This window comes from Calliphora vicina, unplaced genomic scaffold (assembly GCF_958450345.1).
Source record: "Calliphora vicina unplaced genomic scaffold, idCalVici1.1 scaffold_18, whole genome shotgun sequence".
NCBI lineage: Eukaryota > Metazoa > Arthropoda > Insecta > Diptera > Calliphoridae > Calliphora > Calliphora vicina.
Genome location: NW_027052672.1, coordinates 351881 through 373183, shown reverse-complemented (window position 1 = coordinate 373183; position 21303 = coordinate 351881). Strand labels below are relative to the sequence as shown.

At 28.1% G+C, this 21303-nt stretch overlaps 1 protein-coding gene across 6 annotated transcripts in view; it reads left to right on the top strand.

The window, feature by feature from the left end:
- Positions 1-21303, top strand: part of Srrm234 (Serine-arginine repetitive matrix 2/3/4) — a 208071-nt gene that overhangs the window by 146327 nt on the left and 40441 nt on the right. For all 6 annotated transcript variants that reach the window (XM_065514914.1, XM_065514913.1, XM_065514912.1 and 3 more), the window contains exon 6: positions 18457-18607. In XM_065514914.1, the coding sequence (XP_065370986.1) occupies positions 18457-18607 (151 nt within the window). The remainder of the gene's footprint in view (positions 1-18456; positions 18608-21303) is intronic.

Sequence of the window (21303 nt, the reverse complement as noted above, 5' to 3'; positions counted from 1 at the left end):
CGATAGTTTATCAAAGGCAATTAGAAACAAAACAACGGACAGAGGAGATCCTTGCGGAATCCCGTTATATAATGGTCTATACTGTGAATAATATAAATTATTTCGGACAATAATTTTTCTATTTGTAAGGTAGTTTCTTATGTAATTAAATATTTTTGGCCCTATTTTCCATTCAATCAGTTGTTTCAATATTGTATACAATCCAGTCTTGTCGAAAGCTTTGGCGAAATCAAGAGAAATTATAGATAAATGGTTTTTGTTTTGTAAAGTTTGACTAATCTTAAAATCTAAATAAAGTAATGGGTCTGAAATAGATTTGCCTTTTATAAAACCATACTGATGTTCATTGATCAATTTGTTAGTAGTGACAAACCACCATAGTCTACCGGCTATGATTTTATCTAGTACCTTGGAACAACATGGATTGAGGGAAATTGGGCGGTATGATGGGATTAAAGTCCTATCTCCCTTGGGTTTTAATATAGGAATAACTAGACTATTTTTATAAATTTGAGGAACATAGTTGTTAAAAATATTGTTATATAATAGAATTAGTCTTGAGAGTACATGATCTGATAAATTTGAGATCATTGGATAAGATATGCGGTCTAATCCTGGAGTATTTCCTTTTAATTTGCTTAAAGCAATTTTGAGTTCCATCATATTAATATCATCCTCTATTAGAGAAGCTTTATTATCTGTATGAAAAATTATATTGGGGGCAGACGTGAAATAATGTTTAGATTGTTGGAAGGTAGTGGAGAAATTATCGTCTTTTGATTGATTAGACCAATATTCACAGAAATTTTCCGCAATGGAAAATGGATCTATAATATTAGTTTGGGTATTAATTGGATCTTGTATACAATGTATTGTAATTTTAGGTCTTAATCCACAAAATTTGCGAATATAGTTCCACATTTTTTCTGTATTAGTTTTGGGGTTTATTTGAGATGTGAAATTATACATGGATGTTCGTTTTGCAATTTTAATTTCTCTTTTATATAGAGCATTCGCTTTTTTAAAGTTTAATTCATTTTCTGTTGAAATGTTTCTCTTAAATTTGTTCCATAGATGATTTTTCTTAGCCTTTAAGAGTTCCAGATGGTTAGACCACCATGGAACAGCGTGTTTACGTCTATATGGTTTGTGTTGAGGTATGCTTTCATTAGCACTTTGTAAAATTATCTTATTTATGTTAGCAGCTTCTTTATTAATGTTAAGGCTAATAGGTCGTTTATCACTGAACGTTTTAGAATGTATTTTGTATTGATCCCATCTTGCCATTTTCAAATTGAAAAGGTTTCTAAACTTTGGCTGTGTAAAATTGTGTTGAAATAGGGAAGTGACGATTGGGAAATGGTCACTACCTGATAAATCAGTTTCGATATTCCAATCGGCGTAAATTGATAATGAGGCTGATATGAGTGTTAAATCAATATTTGTAAATGTTTTGTGTGTGGAAAAATGAGTGGGAGTATTGTCATTCGGAATACATAATCTTGAGTTCAAAATGTACTTAGATAGTATCTTACCCCTTCTATTAGTTGTATTAGAACCCCAGTTAACATGCCAACTATTGAAATCGCCAGTTATTATTACTGGATGTCTAGAATTAAATAAACTGTGTAGGTGGTTATATGTGAAACTTCTAGTCGGTGGAATATATGTGCTAAAAATTATAAATGATTTCATTGAGTGTATTAATATTGATATGGAGTCAAAGTTGCTCGGTGAATTGATTAATTCGTGTTGAACAGAGTCGTGGATTAATATTGCGGAGCCGCCAAAGGAATTGTGAGTGGTATTTGATAAATAAATTTTGTAAGGTATTGGAGTTATAATGTTGACAGAATTTTGGATGTGAGTTTCTTGTAAAGTAATTATCTTGGGTCTGTATTTTGCTATTAGTATCTGTAGTTCGTTGTAGTTGTTGGTATATCCTCTAATATTCCATTGTAATATTGTTAGTGACATATTTATGTATTTTACTATAGAGAAATATAAAATGAGTGTATAATATTAATAGTGAATATAAGAACTACAAAAAATAATATAATAATGTATAATGATTATATAAATATATAAGTATATAAAGTGATAGAACATCGGTGATGTAAATGGTTCAAAAATCGAACGAGACTTAATCGCTAGATCCCCAGACATTGAAGAGAGATTAACAATAGTGGCTCAAATAAATAAACTTAAGCAATATTGCAATCAACATCAACTAACTATGAATTCAAAGAAAAAATCCGCTCGATGCAGGAATCATTCACATCACCGATGGTCCATAATGGGTTAATAATTTATTATTCTTCCATCAAATTACTGTCTGTTTCCTCACTCTCTTGGCTCTCTTTGCTAATTTTGACTTTCTTTGCTTTACTCTTAATTTGGCTTCTGGTCATAGCTGCCAGATTTGACGATTTATCGTCATTTTGACGATTTTTGGTTTCAAAAATAGCAATTTGACGATTTGACGATTTCCTTCTCGAAAATGACGATTTTCTGCATTATGAAAATATGGTACTATTTTATGAAATAGGTAAAGAATTTTCTCATTTTGTTGTTGAATATTTAGATTTTGAATTTTGTCAATTAAATTTTTAGATTTTAAACCAATAAAATAAATTAAATTAATTACTGAAATAAAAAGGGAAAAATTCTAATGCAACTTTTTCTATTTTGACAAAATTTATTCAGAATATAATGACATTCAATTGAAGCCGCCATGCTTGAATTTATGCTTTCATCTCAGGCATTATTACCTTCCGAATTGACCACCTACAGCGTGGTGCTATATTTTAATGAAATTATCTTTAAAAAGTAATGTCAGAGATTGTTCTTTCGGGTCATAATAAAGATTTAGACATTAAATTCTATTTTATGTGTTTTATTTAAAAAAACTTCTGAATGGAAATTTTAGGTTATTTTATAAAATGTAGTACAAAAATATTTGCATATATAAATATTTTAATTTTTAACAAATATATTATTATATTCAGATATGAATATTCTTTTATATATGTATTTTACATTACATTTTATAGTTTTTTTAAATATACTTTTATATTGAATTTGTGTTTTTGTTTTAAAGAATAAAATAACAAATATTTTTTATAACTTCTTTCAACTTCGGCATTAGAAAATGGTAAAACGAGTAATGACAATACAAAAATAGACAATTCTTTAAATACATTTTCACCGACAGAATTTTTAAAATTATATACTTGAATCCAAAAAGTCATTGTATCACATTTTTCATCCCAATCTTGTTTTGAGATATAAGAACATTGATTTTGAATAATATTTATATCAGTTAAACTATACTTGAACTTTTCTAAAATGTTTGTTATTGGGCTCTTTACATGATTTAGGGTATTTTGTGTAAAAAATATGGAAATATTTTTTAATATTTTTAGGCAAACGATTTCTTAGTTAATTAACAAGTTCTTTTAAAAATAAAATGCAAACATTTCGAATTTCCTTCTCATCTTCAATTGAAATTTTTTTTAAGCTAATCGCTTGCTTTATTAAATTTTCAAATTCATATCCTAAATACGGAGATGGAAGTAAAAATTCATCAAAAGAATCTTACTATTAATGTTTAAAAAAAATAACTTTTATTATTTTCCCTTTTGTTTTTAATTTCTTTAAACTTTTTTTTTTATATCAGTTGTAAAAATGTGTAACACATTACATACATAATTATAAAAAAAGCAAGTAAATTTATGCGTAGTGTTCATTTACTTATCACACCGAAAGAAATTTAGTTGAAATATTAATAAAAGTTATTTTTTATTTCTCCAAAAGCATTTTTTGGAGTAAAATATTTTTATCAAGCAAATTATGCTAAAATGCATTTAGCATAATTTTTAAAAATTTCAATGCATTTTCGAGAAACAAAATGCTAAATCTAGCACTGAAAGTGCTAAAATGGCAACACTGAACACAACCTGCTTCTATCAATGCTCATGCGAGACTGACTGTTTTTATACAATGTGTGTGCTTGCGTACATGTGAAAAGAAAAACAAGAGAGCTCATTTGAGAGCTCACTGCAGCTCGCTGGTATAGAGCAGTCATGTTCAAAAATAAAAATGAAGATGTATTGGTGAGAGAGCTACCCAGCAAACATAATGTCAAACACTTAAAATAAGAACAAAATAAAGAATGTTTAGATTTAGAATTTTTGCCAGATATAACCAATTTATTAAATTAATGTAATTAAAATTTTAAGGAAATAAAAGAATACACATTATACGGCCGAAATTCTCTAAATTTTTTTATTTATTTCTGACTTTATTGTTTTGTGTTCAATTGTAATTGAAACGCGTGTGTTTGCTATGCTTCGTTCAAAAACAACCAACAACAATGCTTAACAAATTTCTGAAAAAAAATTACGATAGTCCGTCGCATGTGTTTACGTCGCTTGCTAAACGATGAATGAACAAGAGTTTTAAAAAGAGTGTAACAAATGTGTGTAAATTTTTTGAACAATTGTTGTATGGCGTGAACACAGGCCTGCCAGATTTGCCGATTTATCGGCATTTTGCCGATTTTATACCATAAAAATAGCAAAGTGCCGATTTCGCGATTTTTGTTCCAAAAATGCCGATTTTTTACCTAATTCTAAAAATTTGGTTACTTTATATATTTTGAATATTTTCGCAACTCTAAATACTTCAACAAAACTAACTTTTTTAAGTAGAAATTTATAACCGATTATGGCCAATAGGCTAGGTTGTTGAAAATAAATAATAATAAAAAAAAAAAAAAAAATAAAAAAAAAATACTATTTGCAAAATATGTATGTTATTTTGTTAAGGTACGGTCAGACACAGCTAATATTTGACGTTTATCGTCAAATATTTCATTGCCTGAATCTGACCACAAATAAAACTTAGAGCAAACAACAAAACAGATGATTTTAGTCAAACAAAATTATTTGTCGGCACACAAAATATTTTCTTAATGTGAACAAAGTGTGACCACTAGCTATATAAATACCTAAAAAATATATAATTTGATCTTGCAAATATTTTTAAGGTTAAAGCACTTATTTGGAATTCTAAAGCAATTATTTTATTAAAGTTTTAATGAATTTTGTTATCATATAGTGAATTTAATTTTTCACTTTTTGTTTGACCAAACTGCAACGAAAAAGAATCAGTAAATTTATTTGCCGTGTGGTCACACTATATCAAATACTTTCATGAAATAATTCTTTGATCAAATAGAGAAAAAGAGAAAATTATTTGCTCATTTTGGCGGAAAAATAAGAGGAGTTTATTTAAATATTTTTGGTACTAAATTAAAGAAACAAATTCACTATTTTTTTTTTAAACTTAAATATATATTCAATATTTCTTTAATATTTGTTATTTAAATTATTTTCACTAAATAATTGCATCAATAAATGAACTCTTCTTCTTCACATAAAAGTCATTCAGCATAGGATGACATTCTGGGAGAAAAACTAATTGAAGTCTATGTTGCGATTTTTGCAATTTTATGCGATTTATATTTTTATACGTTTAACATAGTCTGATGTTTTATTATTTTTTATTTATACATGGAGTTTGTCTATTTTCAAAATTTAAAATTGCTCATATGGAATATTAACTGAAATTTTATACAGATTGAATTTAAAATCAAAGAAAATTTTTTATACATACATAAATAGTATGAATTGATTGTAATTAAAAAATAATTCTTAAACAGTATGATCTGTTTATTTTTTTTATTTTAATAGCATGTCTAATAGCATTTTTCACTTTTCTGATTTTGGTATCATACAAAAATTTTTATTATAAATTTTTAGATAATGCGATTGAATTGGAATTAATTAAAAATTTATGTAAAAAAGGTAAACATTTCTGAATGAAAAAAGTTTGAAAAGTCGTGTTCGATTAATAATATGTGTTAAAAACCAATAACCATTTTTACAGGAATTCAAGTTGATAGCAAGTGTAATTCAAGCCTTGAATTATAGTCAAGCAATTGAATTACAGTTGTATTACACTTTATTTCAATAGCATTCTCCAGTAAAAAGGAAACAAAATTCAAGCCATATGTTTTTTGCTTGACATAATTACATTTCCATTCAATTTCAATTATGAATTCTGATAGTAATATAATTTAATAAATAAACATTTAATAATTATATTAAATTGTATATATATATACAATTTAATATAATTATTAAACAATTTAACATAATATATATATATATATATATATATATATATATATATATATATATAATAATATATATATATATATATATATATATATATATATATATATATATATATTGTTCAAGCTTGTGTTCTTTTCGCGATTTGTTTTCATTATTTAGCGATTTTTAATTTAAGATATAGCAACACTACTTTACGATAACACATGATGCAACAGCTGTTATTTGACGCTGTTTGATCTTGCAAATGAATTGCAAGATCAAATAAAAAAATACCCAAAATGCAGGAAAATATTTGCTGTTTAGTGGTCACACATTGGTCACATTAATAGAATGTTTTCACATTGGCAAATAAATTTGTTTGACCAAATTCAGCTGTTTTCTTGTTTGCAGTGCAAAAATACTTTCTGTTCAAACTAGAAACATAAAATATTTGACGCTTAAATAAAAGTACTGAAATTTCATAATTCTTTCAAATCTAAAGCAAAATCTGGTAATATTTTACTTTCTAGAAATGTCTTTTTTATTGATGAAAGAAATTTAAGTTGTTTTGCAGCTTTATTTAATAATTATTTAAAACAAATATTACCATAAATGTTTCCACTTTGTGTGTTTGATAGTATTTCGGTGTAATTTGATTAAACAAATATGGCAAATAAATGTGTACAGTGTGAACACAAAATCAACCCATGAATTATTTGATGTAGTTTTGATCAAACACATGAAACATCTTGTGTCAAATAATTTGCGTAGTCTGACCCTACCTTTAGTTAGATAGTGAAAAGGAAATAACAATTTTAAATCTTTAAATATGATTAATCTTCAATTTTTAAAAGAAGGAAAATATAAATATATGATGATTTTGAAATTAATTTACCAACGTTTTGAAAAACAGTTTGTGGACAAAAGCGTGGCGGTAAAACATCTGCATTCCCATTGTTAGAAAAATTTATTCAACAAATAATGATACTGCCACATTCTTCTGTGAATGTTAAACGTATTTTAGTATTAATAAAACTAAATGTCCATGTTCCCTTGTAACCGTACCTTTAGAAGGTGTTCTTTATTCTAAAGATTTTTTAAAATATAAAAATTCAAATTGTTTTGATATAGATATTAAGAAAGATATTTTAAACTTGACAAACTCAAGCATGTATTCTTAAAAATGTAAAACCAATTTTCATTTCATCATTATTTTTACTTAAATATTTAACTAAAAAACTTGAACATATCTCATATAATTAAAGTATATATTTACTATATATGTATGTACATTACGCCGGGTCGAATTGTATCGACGATTAAAAAGTAAAAAATCGTATAGCAGAAACACAATTTACGGAAAATTCTAAGAATGTTTCCCCAAGAAACCATAGGTCTAAAATCGAATCCTATCTTGCGCATTTCGTCTATTATCCAATAAAAATACATTAAAAAAAATAATACTGAAATATCATTGGATAAAAGACGAAATGTGTAAGATATGATTTGATTTTAGACCTGTGGTTTCTTGGGGAAAATTTCATAGAATTTTCCGTAGAATGCGTTTCTGCTATACGATTTTTGGTGAAAAAAATCACCCCCCCTAATGTACATATGTATGTATAAATAAAAATGAAAAATAATGAAAATTTAGACATAAAATTTTATCTTTGTATAACATAACATTAATATGTTGATTGCTGAATTGATTTCATTTGTTTTGATATATATTTTTTTTAATAAAAATGTTTGATTTCATACATTTATAACAAGTGTTTTTTTAATTGCCGATAATTTGCCGATTTTTTAAATCTATATGCCGATAAATGCCGATTTTTTTTGATAAAGTTGCCGATTTTCCTTCAAAATTATCTGGCACCTCTGCGTGAACATCACTGGTATAGAGAGAGAAAATAACGTAGGGAGAAAATAATGTTTACGCTATGACAGCTAAACTCAAACTGATTAAAGTTAAATAAATAATAGAAAGAAAATATTGGTGCCGTTTTTGGAACTATTTTTAAGGATTCAAAAAAGATCAATTGTATTAATTTTTGATGCAGAATCGACTGGTGAAATCCAATTTGCAATATATTCAACCGTTTTTGCTCTTCAGGTGCGTTGAACCACCACAAGGAGTGAAAATATTCTAAAAAAAATTTTAAAAAAGGGCCCATTTTGGAAAAAAGTTAGATTTTGCAAAAAAAAAAAGTCAAAAATTGTAAGTCTTGAGTTAAAAAATATTTATCCCACTACGCGACCAAAAGTGTCTTCAAGGAAAATATCTAAGCTTTTGTTTCAGAAAAATAAAAAAGGCTTTATTTTAAGAAAAAAAAGTCCATTTAAAAAAAAAGTTATTGATTTCGGAAAAAAAATATTAAAAATTTTTTATTTTTTTTTTAAATATTTGTTTTCGAAATATTGAAGAAAGAGCTATCTAAACTATTTGGGACACATATTGCTAAGAACAATAGGTAATAAGTTACATCGATAAGAAAAAACACCTGCTTGACCAAAATGTCAAACTTTGACCACCTCTAACTCAGAGAGTTCTCGACCGATCTTGTTGAAAAATTGTGTCTGAATTACTATCCAATAGAACTGGTGCACGGGATGAAATTTGCACCAAGGTTAGTTCTATTGGATAGTAACTTTTTTAATTTTTTTTTAGCTCAAACAAAAGCTTAGATATTATCCTTGAAGACCCTTTTGGTCGCTTAGTGGGATGCGAGTGGGATATCTATCAAAATAAATATTTTTTAACTCAAGACTTACAATTTTTTTTTTCAAAATGGGCCCTTTTTTAAAAATTTTTTTTTAGTCAAAAGAAAGCTTAGGTCCATTCCTTTAAGATATTTTTAGTCCCTTAGTGGGATGCGAGTGGGATATCTATCAAAATAAATATTTTGGGCCCTTTTTTTAAATCTTTTTTTGCTCAAAAGTAAGCCTAGGTCCATTCCTTTAAGATATTTTTAGTCCTTTAGTGGGATACGAGTGGGATATCTATCAAAATAAATATTTTGTAACGCAAGACATAAATTTTTTTTTTTTTTTGCAAAATCTAAATTTTTTTCCAATATTTTGAAAAAAAAATTTTAAAATTTTTTTTTTTGCTCAAAAGAAAGCTTAGGTCCTATTTGTCACTTAGTAAGATGTGAGTGGGATATCTATCAAAATAAAAATGTTGTATCTCAAGACATTCAATTATTGACTTTTTTTTGCAAATTCGATTTTTTTTCAAAATGGGCCCTTTTTTAAATTTTTTTTTTTTAGTCAAAAGAAAGCTTAGGTCCATTCCTTTAAGATATTGTAGGTCCCTTAGTGGGATACGAGTGGGATATCTATGAAAATAAATATTTTGTAACTCAAGATATACAATTTTTGATTTTTTTGGCAGAATCAAAAACTTTTTTGACTTTTTTTTAAAATGGGCCCTTTTCCTTTAAGATGGTTTTGGTCGCTTAGTGGGATACGAGTGGGATATATATCAAAATAAATGTTTTGTAACTCAAGACATACAATTTTTGTGTTAAAACATTTATATTGATAGATATCCCACTATGCGACCAAATAGGTCTTAAAGGTAAAGAACTAAGCTTTCTTTTGAGCAAAAAAAAAATTTAAAAAAAGGGCCCATATTGGAGAAAAAATCGATTTTGAAAAAAAAAAGTCAAAAATTGTATTTCTTGAGTTATAAAATATTTATTTTGATAGATATCCCACTCGCATCCCACTAAGGGACTAAAAATATCTTAAAGGAATGGACCTAAGCTTTCTTTTGACTAAAAAATTTTTTTTTTAAAAAAGGGCCCATTTTGAAAAAAAAATTCGTAATTGCAAAAAAAAAAAGTCAAAAATTGTAAGTCTTGAGTTAAAAATTATTTATTTTGATAGATATCCCACTCGCATCCCACTAAGCGACCAAAAGGGTCTTCAAGGATAATATCTAAGCTTTTGTTTGAGCTAAAAAAACAATTAAAAAAGGGTCCATTTTGAAAAAAAAGTCAACAAAGTTTTTGATTTTGCAAAAAAAGTCAAAAATTTTATGTTTTGAGTTACAAAATATTTATTTTGATAGATATTCCACTCGCATCCCACTAAGCGACCAAATAGGTGTTCAAGGAAAATATCTAAGCTTTATTTTAAGAAAAAAAGGGCCCATTTTAAAAAAAAGTCAAAAAAGTTCGGAAGACATCGATTTCACTTGGTTCACTTGACATGAAATGCCCCATATATATATGTACATACAAATATTTCTTATGTAGATATCACTATTTTACTAACAAAATAAGTTAGTCTACACGATATGTTGAATCAGCATATTTATGTTGAAAAATTTGATACCAGTGTCAACATGGGTATTTATTAACAATTCCAACAAACGTATGTTCAAAAATTTAGCATATCGTGTAGACAACCTATTTTTACTTTTTAACAAATTTCTATCGTTTGCTGACAAATATGTTATTTGTTTATATACACTTTTCAGCATACGGCAAATTTGCTAGCATATAGAATATATATTCTAACATGCCTGATTTATCAATTTACTGTAAATTACTGATTTAAAATGTAAATACATATATTGAAAATATATATTTGTTGAAAGATATTTATGCGCCTGAAATATGCTTCAAAAAAATCTTTGTTTTAGCATCAAAATAGTAAAAATCGAAAATTTTTAAGGTACAAAGTGATCTTTATGTGCTATTGAGATTGCCTAGTCACGTTCAGATTGCATTGATATGTTCACAAGAGTTGTTCAGCTTTACCGTAGCTACAACTTTGCTAAATATTGTTAGAGAAAAATTAGGAGCCCCTGAAAGTTATTCTAAAAAAAGTGAAAATAAAATTTTGTTCCTATATTTTTTTCAAAAAAGGACACATTTTTTTGGTAAAAAAAATGTGAACAAAATTGTTTTGGTGGAGTCAGCTATATTATTGCCATATATAGTTAAGCGGTATCACCAAGTATGAATTAGCTGTTGGCCCACTGATTTTCAGAAAATTGGTCAGCAAAATCGCCAAACTGAGTATAGGGTTTTACTACCCTTGGTAGTAGAGTCGAACCTATACAGTTCAGTCCGTGTGTTTTTCCAAAAATCTTCATTTGGTATTTGGACAAAATAAGCATTTGCATATAAATCCGATCCATAGTCATAACCAGGGAAACCAAAATATGCAAATGCATGTTTTTTCTGGTGAGTCTAATGAGCACATGGATAAGATATTTACACGTTTCAGAACACGTTTCATCGATTTGTTAGTGCATATTTTTGCATATTTTACCCTTAAATACATATTTTTGCATATATTTGTTTTAAGAGCATATTTATGTCATATTTTGCGTTTTTAGAGCAAAATATTTAATAGCATATTTTGAGTTTATCAAAAACAAATTTTGTCTTACTTATTTTTCGCTGTTGTGTTACAGGTTTTTACTTCCTTTGTTTAAAATTCAAAATTTAAAAAAAGATGGCTTTTCACCAAAAAAAAAATTTAAAAAACAGAAATTTTTTTTTTTAAAATTTAAAATAACAATTCGAAAATTTTTTTTATCCAAAAAATGAAAAAACTGAAAAAAAATTTTTGTTCACCTAAAAATATTTAAATTTTTTATTTTGAAGTATAATTAGGTGAAGGGTATATAAGATTCGGCACAGCCGAATATAGCTCTCTTACTTGTTTTAATATAAAATAAGCACTATTTTAATAATAGCTCCATCTAAATATCAAATTTTAGTTCTAACTCAAACTTAACAGTTCTAAGTGTTAAAGAAATATTGTCTTTTAAATTTACTCCTGTAACATCAGTTGATGTCGAAAGAACATTTTCTATGTTTAAAAATGTTTTCAGATCCAATAGACAACGATTTTTATTTGAAAATTGAAGTAAATTTTTTTTGGTTAAAAATTATGTAAAAGTTTGTTTTTTTAAGAGCATATTTTTTAAATTTTAAGAGCATATTTTAAAGTTTTTACTGCATATTTAAAGCGCCTAAAACGCTTTTTTTAGAGCATATTTCCGGTTTCCCTGGTCATAACATATTTTTAGTATTATTATTCTAAAATAAGAAGCATATACAGAAATGGATGCAATTATTACAGATTTTATGGCAAATGATTCCGAATGGGGAACACCTGAAAAAGTACAAGTTGTCAAGAAAACTGCGAAAGACCAAAAGTCAATACTGAATGGACTCACGATAACTGCTGCTCGAGAATGTCCAACGCTTTGTGACATCAGTTCACCACAATATACATTTTCAAAAATACCAGCTTGGCAAGAAATTGCTGATTTTATAGGAGAACGAACTGCAGACGAATGCAGAGCTAAATTTAAAACAAACTTATGTGCTGTTTTTTTATAGCGAATGAACGTTTTGAGTGGACGTTTTACATGTATTTTGTTTTTGTTACAATAACAAAACACATGTTAAAATTCCACTCAAAGTACTCGCTCGCTATAGAAAAACAGCACATTAAGCAAAAGCAAATAACAATGAGATTTTTTAACTAAATTTGTTTCATTTCTATTTCGATAATTAATTTGACATTTTGAAACAAATTTTCATACGACTCAACATACAGTCAGAGTTAAAATTTAGTATACAGCACGCATTTTCATCTATGAAGCTCAATATTTTAATTATAGAAAGAAATATATAAGTTTTATTAAACTTAAAATTAAATTTACATTTTAATCTCTTATTATTTTAAGGCCTGGAGATTGCGGAGGTGAATATAACTGCTTAGACGCGTTATACAATAGTCACTCCTTAACAATTATTGCGGTGTGCTTTGGGTCATTGTCTTTCTGAACGACCCATGAACGAACGTGTTACAGGACCTAATTTTTCAGTACTTACTTTCAGATGCTCCTTTAAAATTTGTATGTAGTCTCTGCTGTTCATTGTAATTGCAATAGAGCTCCTGTGGGAAATTTTAGACCGGAATATTGGAAAACGAAGCATTTCATGTAAGAACGAACTCCGAACCCTCTTTAACGGAAGAGAGGGGAGAAATTACTACAGATACACTGGTGCATATTCCTATAAACGCACTTAATTTTTATACCCTTCACCTTCGTGAGAAGGGTATATATAAGTTTGTCATTCCGTTTGTAATTTCTACATTTTTCATTTCCGACCCTATAAAGTATATATATTCTGGATCCTTATAGATAGCGGAGTCGATTAAGCCATGTCCGCCTGTCTATCTGTCCGACTGTCTGTCTGTTGAAATCAATTTTCTGAAGACCCCAGATATCTTCGGGATCCAAATCTTCAATAATTCTGTCAGACATGCTTTCGAGAATTTTGCTATTTAAAATCAGCAAACTCGGTCCACAAATGGCTGAGATATGAGGAAAAAACCAAGTCAACCTCGATTTTTTACCTATTTTTGACCTATATCTGGATTACTAAGACATTAATATAGACAAAACATTTGCAACGACGTATATAAGTTGGACCTACAATGGGTCAAAATAGGAAAAAAAAATTTAAAAAACAAAAAAAAAAATTTTTTAATTTAAAAAAAAAAATTTAAAATTTAAAAAAAAAAATTTAAATTTAAAAAAAAAAATTGAAAAATTTAAAATAATCGAATCAAAAAAATTAAAAAAACAACTGGAAAAAAAATTAAATTTTGTTTACCTATAAATATTTAAAATTTTGAAGTATAATTTGGTGAAGGGTATATAAGATTCGGCACAGCCGAATATAGCACTCTTACTTGTTTTCTATATTTTTGTTATATCTTTGTTGTTCTCATTCAAAAGCAAAATTTAACTTTTTTAATGAGAGACAACTTAACGGTACTTTTTGAAAGTAAACAAGTTTTTTTTCTTATTCTTGTTGTTTGCCTTAATTATGCGATCAAATGTTCTTGGTGCTATTTTAAGTGGAAGATTCGTATAAACGCAGACGTGAAATTTGTTTTTAAAAAAGTTACCAAAAATAAAATATCAATTTTATTTTTTTTTAACCAAAGGTACGTTTCTAATAGTAACATCTCAATTTACTGCAACTTTTTCTATTTGAATCAATAAATTTCATCTTTTAAACTTTTAAAGATGCCCAAGGGAACTTTTTTGTCCGATCAAGAAAAGATTCAAATTCAATTTTTTCACGACCAATGATGTTCCAATAGAGAAATTGGACGTAAAATCGATCGTTCGGAAAGTGTGGTGCGAAATTTCTTGAAGAAAGGGCAAAATTATGGAGTTCGCAAACCTACAAAGGGAAATACAAAACTAACAAGAAGACAACTTAATCTAATAAAACAAGAAGCAACCCGCAACAAATTGAATTCCACACAAATAAAGAATAAATTGAATCTTCCAGTGACTTCCAAACACGTTGCACACATTTTACGAAAGGATGAAAACATAAAATGGAAAATGCCGAAATGTAAACCAATGCCATAAAGAAAATCGTATAAAATTCGCAAGGAAATATATGAAATGGACAGATGAGTGGAAAAAAGTAATTTTCTCTGACGAAAAAAAATTTAATTTAGATGTTACTGACTCATACTCATGCTATTGGCACGATTTGAGATCAAACGATGTTCGGATGTCAAAACGTAATTTCGGTGGTTTCAGTGTTATGGTTTGGGAAGCGTTTTCTGCAGTTGGCAAGTCGAAAATATGTTTTGTTCCGACAAAAATTAATAGTGCGATTTATAACGAACTGTTGGAAAATGCTCTTCTCTCATTTATGGATGAAAAAATGGATGAAGATTGCATATTCCAATAAGATAATGCTGCAATCCATGTTTCTAAGCAAACGAAATCTTGGTTTAATGAGCATAGCATTCCTCTATTGGATTGGCCGGCTTGTAGTCCGGACTTAAACCCAATGGAGAACTTGTCGGGATACATGGCCCGTAAAGTTTATGCAAATAGTGCGTAGAATGAAAGCATAATGACTGTGACAGAGCTGAAACTAAGAATTAAACAAGTCTGGGATCTGCTTAAAAAATTATTGGAATCAATGCCAGACCGTATTTTTGAAACAATCCATAACAAAGGATCATCCACACATTATTAATAATGATACAGTGGCCCATAAATTAAAGTGCGTTTATATGAAAATACCTTTAAAAATGGCTGTTAATCTCAAAAATTAAGTAAAAAAAAATAAATAAAGTACAAATGAATTTTTTTTGTAAACAATATTTTAAGTGAAGTCTTAACTAATTTAATAAACAAATTTGTAGCCTCCTAAATATGTTCTTGTTCAATTTTTACAATTTTTTTAAAAAAAAGTAGTGTGCGTTTATAGGATTATGCACCAGTGAATAACTGAATATCTTGGAAACTCTATGAAAAGGCAACTAGAGGCCGTAATCAAGCTGAATTGGGGATCAAAAAAATAAAAACTTTTTAATTTCGACTTTTGGTGATATAAAATAGAGCGTTATCCATCAACTGTATACTAAATTTTAACTGTTGTTTTTAGGTACTTTTCCCTTTTTCGCATAAATTTCCCATGAAATCAATTTTAATTTTCAAAGTTTTTTAAAATAATAAGAGATTAAACTCTAAATTTAATTTTAAGTTTAATCAAAATTATATATTTCTTTCTATAATTAAAATATTGAGCTTCATAGATGAAAATGCGTGTAAATTTTGACTCTGACTCTACATATTATCATATGAAATTCAACATATCGTGTAGACACAACAATTGTATGCTAACTCATATGTTGAATTACCATTTGCTGACATATGTTAAATTTATAGAGGCTGATAGAGGCATTTGTTGTTATTTTTAAGCATATGCGTTTAAGCATATGCGTTTAAGCATACTAATGCATTAAACACAATGAAGACAGCAGGCTTCCGACTTCAATCTGTCAAAAATAGAATACACACGTTTATATGAAGACGATTCTTTTGACGACAGCACAACTTCGTTTGCTGCTGCTGCCCAATTAGGCTAATTTCAATTTTTGTCAACTTCAAAACAGAAATAGTGTTGCTAATATAATAAAAAATGTAAATCAAATTAGTGCTTAAAAAATATATATATTTTTTACTTAATTAAGAGAAGTTTCTGATAACTTTTTTTGAAATAAATTAATAACAAGTACATAAATTATTACCACATATATATTTTTACTCAAAATAATTGTTTAAATCTTAATTACTTTGGAATTTTGTACGGTTATTTTTTATTAAAGTAAAAAATTAAAGTGACACCACTGAATTATAAATCAGCTGTTTACTCTGAAGCTGTCGTCTTTAAAAGAATTCAGCAGCTGACGCTAGACTGCAACCGCAGCCAGCAGTATTTGTGTTCGTGAAGTCGTGAAGCCTGCTGTCTTCAACGTGTTTAATGCATAAGCTTTAGATAGCATAATACAAATTGTATGAAAAAAAGTATTGGAAATATTTGTTTTTTAATTAAAATGACAGATGACAAATTAGTCAGGGAATACTTTGCTATAAAAAACTCATTTTCGAGAAAATGTTAGATAGCACTCATGGCAGAACTAACAAGGTACAATTATTAGAAAGTATGTTCTCAATTATACATTCCCTATAATGTCAAACAAAAGAAAATGAAAAAATATAAAAAGGAAATGTCTAAAAAAATAATTGAATTTAAATTTTTGTTACACAAAAATTAAATTTCAAACATCAATTTACTAACAATTGAAGATAAGTGTGTATAATTTCAGTTAAAACGTAACAAATTTATAAAATATCGCGGTAACAAATTAAAACAAGTAAGAGTGCTATATTCGGCTATGCCGAATCTTATATACCCTTCACCTTTTTATAATTAGTATATAGGTATGTACATTGCCCACTTTCAGCGTACAGCATCCTAAATTTATCAAGAACACAAAAAACAACAACAACGCCAAACGAAACAGAACACCAAAAGAAAAAACAAAAACAAAATACGCAAGGCAATGAAACCAACACACATCCAAACATACGTTTAATTGTATAAAAAACAACAACAACGCCAAAAGAAACAAAACACAAAAGAAAAACAAAATACGCAAAGCATGCTTTTTTTGTCAAAAAAACCAACACACAACCAAACAAACGTTTAGTTGTATAAAAAACAACAACAACGCCAAAAGAAACAAAACCCAAAAAAAAACAAAATACGCAAAGCTTGCACATCCAACCATACGTTTTGTTGTTTTTTTGTCAAAGCATGCAATACATTGTGTTTTTTGATGAAATTTTCAGAGGTTGTCTCGGATTTTTGCTCATATCTCCGTTATTTATGGACGGATTTTGCTGATTTTAAATAGCAAAATTCTCGAAAGTATGTCTGACAGAATTGTTGAAGATTTGGATCCCGGAGATATCTGGGGCCTTCAGAAAATTGATTTCAACAGACAGACAGACAGACGGACAGACAGACAAACGGACATGGCTTAATCGACTCCGCTATCTATAAGGATCCAGAATATATATACTTTATAGGGTTGGAAATGAAAAATGTAGAAATTACAAACGGAATGACAAACTTATATATACCCTTCTCACGAAGCTGAAGGGTATAAAAAGTTAAGTGATTAAATACATAGTTTGAAGTTTTAGGGGTGAACATTGGAAACTCTCTCTAATAATTGTATCTGGTAAATAATTGTACCATGGATAGCACTATTTGCCTTTTATTAATTTCAGAATTATTAAGGCCCTAATTTTGTAAATCACGTCACCAAAGTGATATTTTTAGGAAAGCAAAAACAAAATTTCAAAAATTTTAAAAATTTGTTTTTTTTTTGTTTTATATACAAAATTTTCTAATTATGAAAGGCAAATCAACGCTTGAATTTTGTTTTGTTCAGAATTTGTAAATAAAACAAAAACAAATTTTAAAAATTTTTGAAATTTTGTTTTTGCACATAAATATCACATGGTGACGAGATTTACAAAATTAGGCCCTGAATCTTTTGGAAATTAACAAAATCGAAAAAATCTAAAAAAAATCGATCGAAATAATAACTACGGGTTCAATTCCATTCAAATAAAAAATCTAAAATTTATTAATTAGAGAAAATTTAAATTGTGGAAAACTATTATTTTTATATAAATTATTTACAACTAAAATTTCCCGTTTTCACTGGAATTTTCCCAAACCCTTATTGTGATAGTTATTAGTATCATATACATAGTAAAGATATAATTTGCCTAATAAGAAATAATTTTTTTATAGAAACATTTTTCTTAGAACTGTAATCTTAATGATGACAATGTAACATAATTTTAATAATTTCAAATTTATTATATTTGCAGTAAATCCAAGAAATCAAAGAAATTACGAAAACGTAAAAGCAGCGATTCTGAAAGTAGTGCAGAAAATGGTAAAGATAGTGCCAATGAAGACACAGACTCGGATAGTGAGGTTGATGTAAAGAAAATTCGTAAAAAATCGAAAAAGGATAAGGTGAGTTCCTGAAATGTTTTTGAAATAAAAACGGAACATAATAGAAATATAACATGAAAGTAACAAATAGAAAATTAAAGCATGCTTTTTTCTAAAAGAAAATAAAATATTATACTCTTTTTATTACTATCAAATGCATACAATCTGTTTTTAAATTCAAAAATATATTTAATATACAATTTGATTAAAACTCATACTTTTTTTCTTGCTTGATTACTTTCTCAAATGAATTTATTTTAATAATGGAACTTAATATTGTTTTCTGAAATAAAATATAAAACATTAATTTGTTGTTTTTAATTTTCTTACATAGAAAGGAATCGTAATAAAAAGTTTATAAAAAAATCTTTTATTTACAATAAATTGTTTAGACACTTTCTTATGTTTTTGCTTTGTTTCAGTACTTGTTTGATTTATAGCTTTTAGTCAGAATTTAAAGGAAATCATTTCCAATACCAAAAAATTTTCATAAATACATATCGCTCTCGTTCAACAATACTGTATTAACTCAAAATTTTTTAAATTTCACTTTTTGCAAGAAATCAACTAACAACAGCAATATCTATCTACTGTAAATATTTCAAGGTATTCCGTATATTTTCATAAAAAAATATTTTGAGTTAATACTGTTTTGTTGATAAAATAATACAAAACAAGTAAGAGTGCTATATTCGGCTATGCCGAATCTTATATACCCTTCACCTTTGTTGTGGATGCATTATTATTTTTTATAATACAGTGAGACCTCGATTATCCATATTGGTCGGGACCGGAAGCATTGTGGATAATCAATTTTCCCGGTTAATTGAGTACCAATTTTGAGTAATTTTTTAAAGGATTTTAAGAACATGTTTAAATAATATAAGGATTTTATTAATTTTCGGACATATGCCCACAGCATTTCATTTTCTGGGCAGAGTAAGTTATTCTACGCATTTTTCAAAACTGCAGAAGTAACAGCGTTCCAAGCATTATTAATTGACAACAGTGCTTTCTTGATGTTAAACGCTTTCTTAACCCTTTAATGCATATTGTTGCCAACTAAATATTTGAAAATTTCTAGAAAAATAAAAGTAAAAATCATGCATTTAAGGGTTAAATTCTTATCTATTGATTGGCATGAATAGTTTTTGCACTATAGTTTTCCGATAATGACATTTAAAGCTCCATATTGCACCCTGATCCATCGGTTGCACGATGGGGCCAATGACCAGTTTTTGAGGCAATAAATCACAGGAAACAGCTAGACCTTTCAAATTTCGTACAGATGATAATAATGAGCCTTTAAGTCTTCAATAAAAAAATTAAGTCAATCGGGCAGTGCCACGCTCATTTTCAGTAGGTGGATTAAAGTACTACTGCGGTTGATGATCACCAGGAAATATTAAGTTTCTGAATTTCAAATAGGTCACATAAATGCTCACCTATGACTTTAGTAATAATTTCAAGTCAATTCGCCTACTGCCACACCCACCTCTAGTGACAGGAAATATATGCATCGCTATAGGCGGATCTTGAAATTAAGCGATAATTGCATCAGTCTGTTCAAGATACATTTATTTAGAAACTTACTTTAAATAAACAAAATAATTCATATTAATACATTTAAGAAAATTACTTAAAAAAATAATAAAATTCTTGCTGTGTGAGTGTTCAACATAAAAGTGATTTTCGGAAGTGGGCCTTATATGGGAGCTTTGTCTAATTAAAGACCGATCGACACAAAATTTGGTGGTGCGATTTCGGCTTATATAAAACTTATTTGTGCTGAATTTGGTTTGGATATCTATATAAATAAGATTTTTATGAGAGCTTAAATATTTTCAGATAGGTCAATCGTATGGAGGCTAGGAGAAATAATGGACCGATTCTAACCAAATTCAACAGGCTTTGTCCCTGGGACAAGCTTGTACCAAATTTTGTTGAATTTTCTTTAAAATTGGAACCTGTAGTTTGATTAAAAGGTTTACATTGACAGAAGGACAGACGGACGGACGGACATCGCTTAATCGACTCAGAAAGTGAGCCTGAGCAGATTGGTACACCATAAGGTGGGTGTTGGAACAATATTTTTGCTCGTTATAAACATCAGCACTAACCCAATATACCCTCCCCACTATGGAGGTTAGGGTATAAATATCCAAATTTTTAAGTTATACGCTATCTGGAAATAAATTTTTATAAACAGCGGCAAATGGCGGCAGATAGGTTTTCCAAAAAATTATAGTACACATTATTACCTTTCCCCACACATATATTTTTTCACGGATACGCTCGGATAAACAAAGTTCTATTCCAAAGAATATATGGACGACAGCAAAAACTTCACAAAAAGGACAACACAAGTTGACACAAAAAAGTATTTACTACATCTAACTTTTTTTTGAAATATTTAATAACATTCTAATTTACACACCTTTACAAGTGTTTTCCATTTTACAAAATTTTTATAAACTTAAAAGTTTTTGTTTGACGACTAAAATTCCTTTGTTGTTTCATTATGATTGAATGTCTGAAAATGTAGCAAAGCAAAACTTGGCAACTTTGGCAGCTCGGCATGTCGCCATGAGTTGCCACCTGACTTTAATTTTTTAATATTTGAGTGTTTCAAAGTGTTAAATATAAAATTCCGTTATTATTTTTTTTAAATGGTTGACTTGAAAAAATGACTTTTTGCCTCAAAACCTGTCATTGGC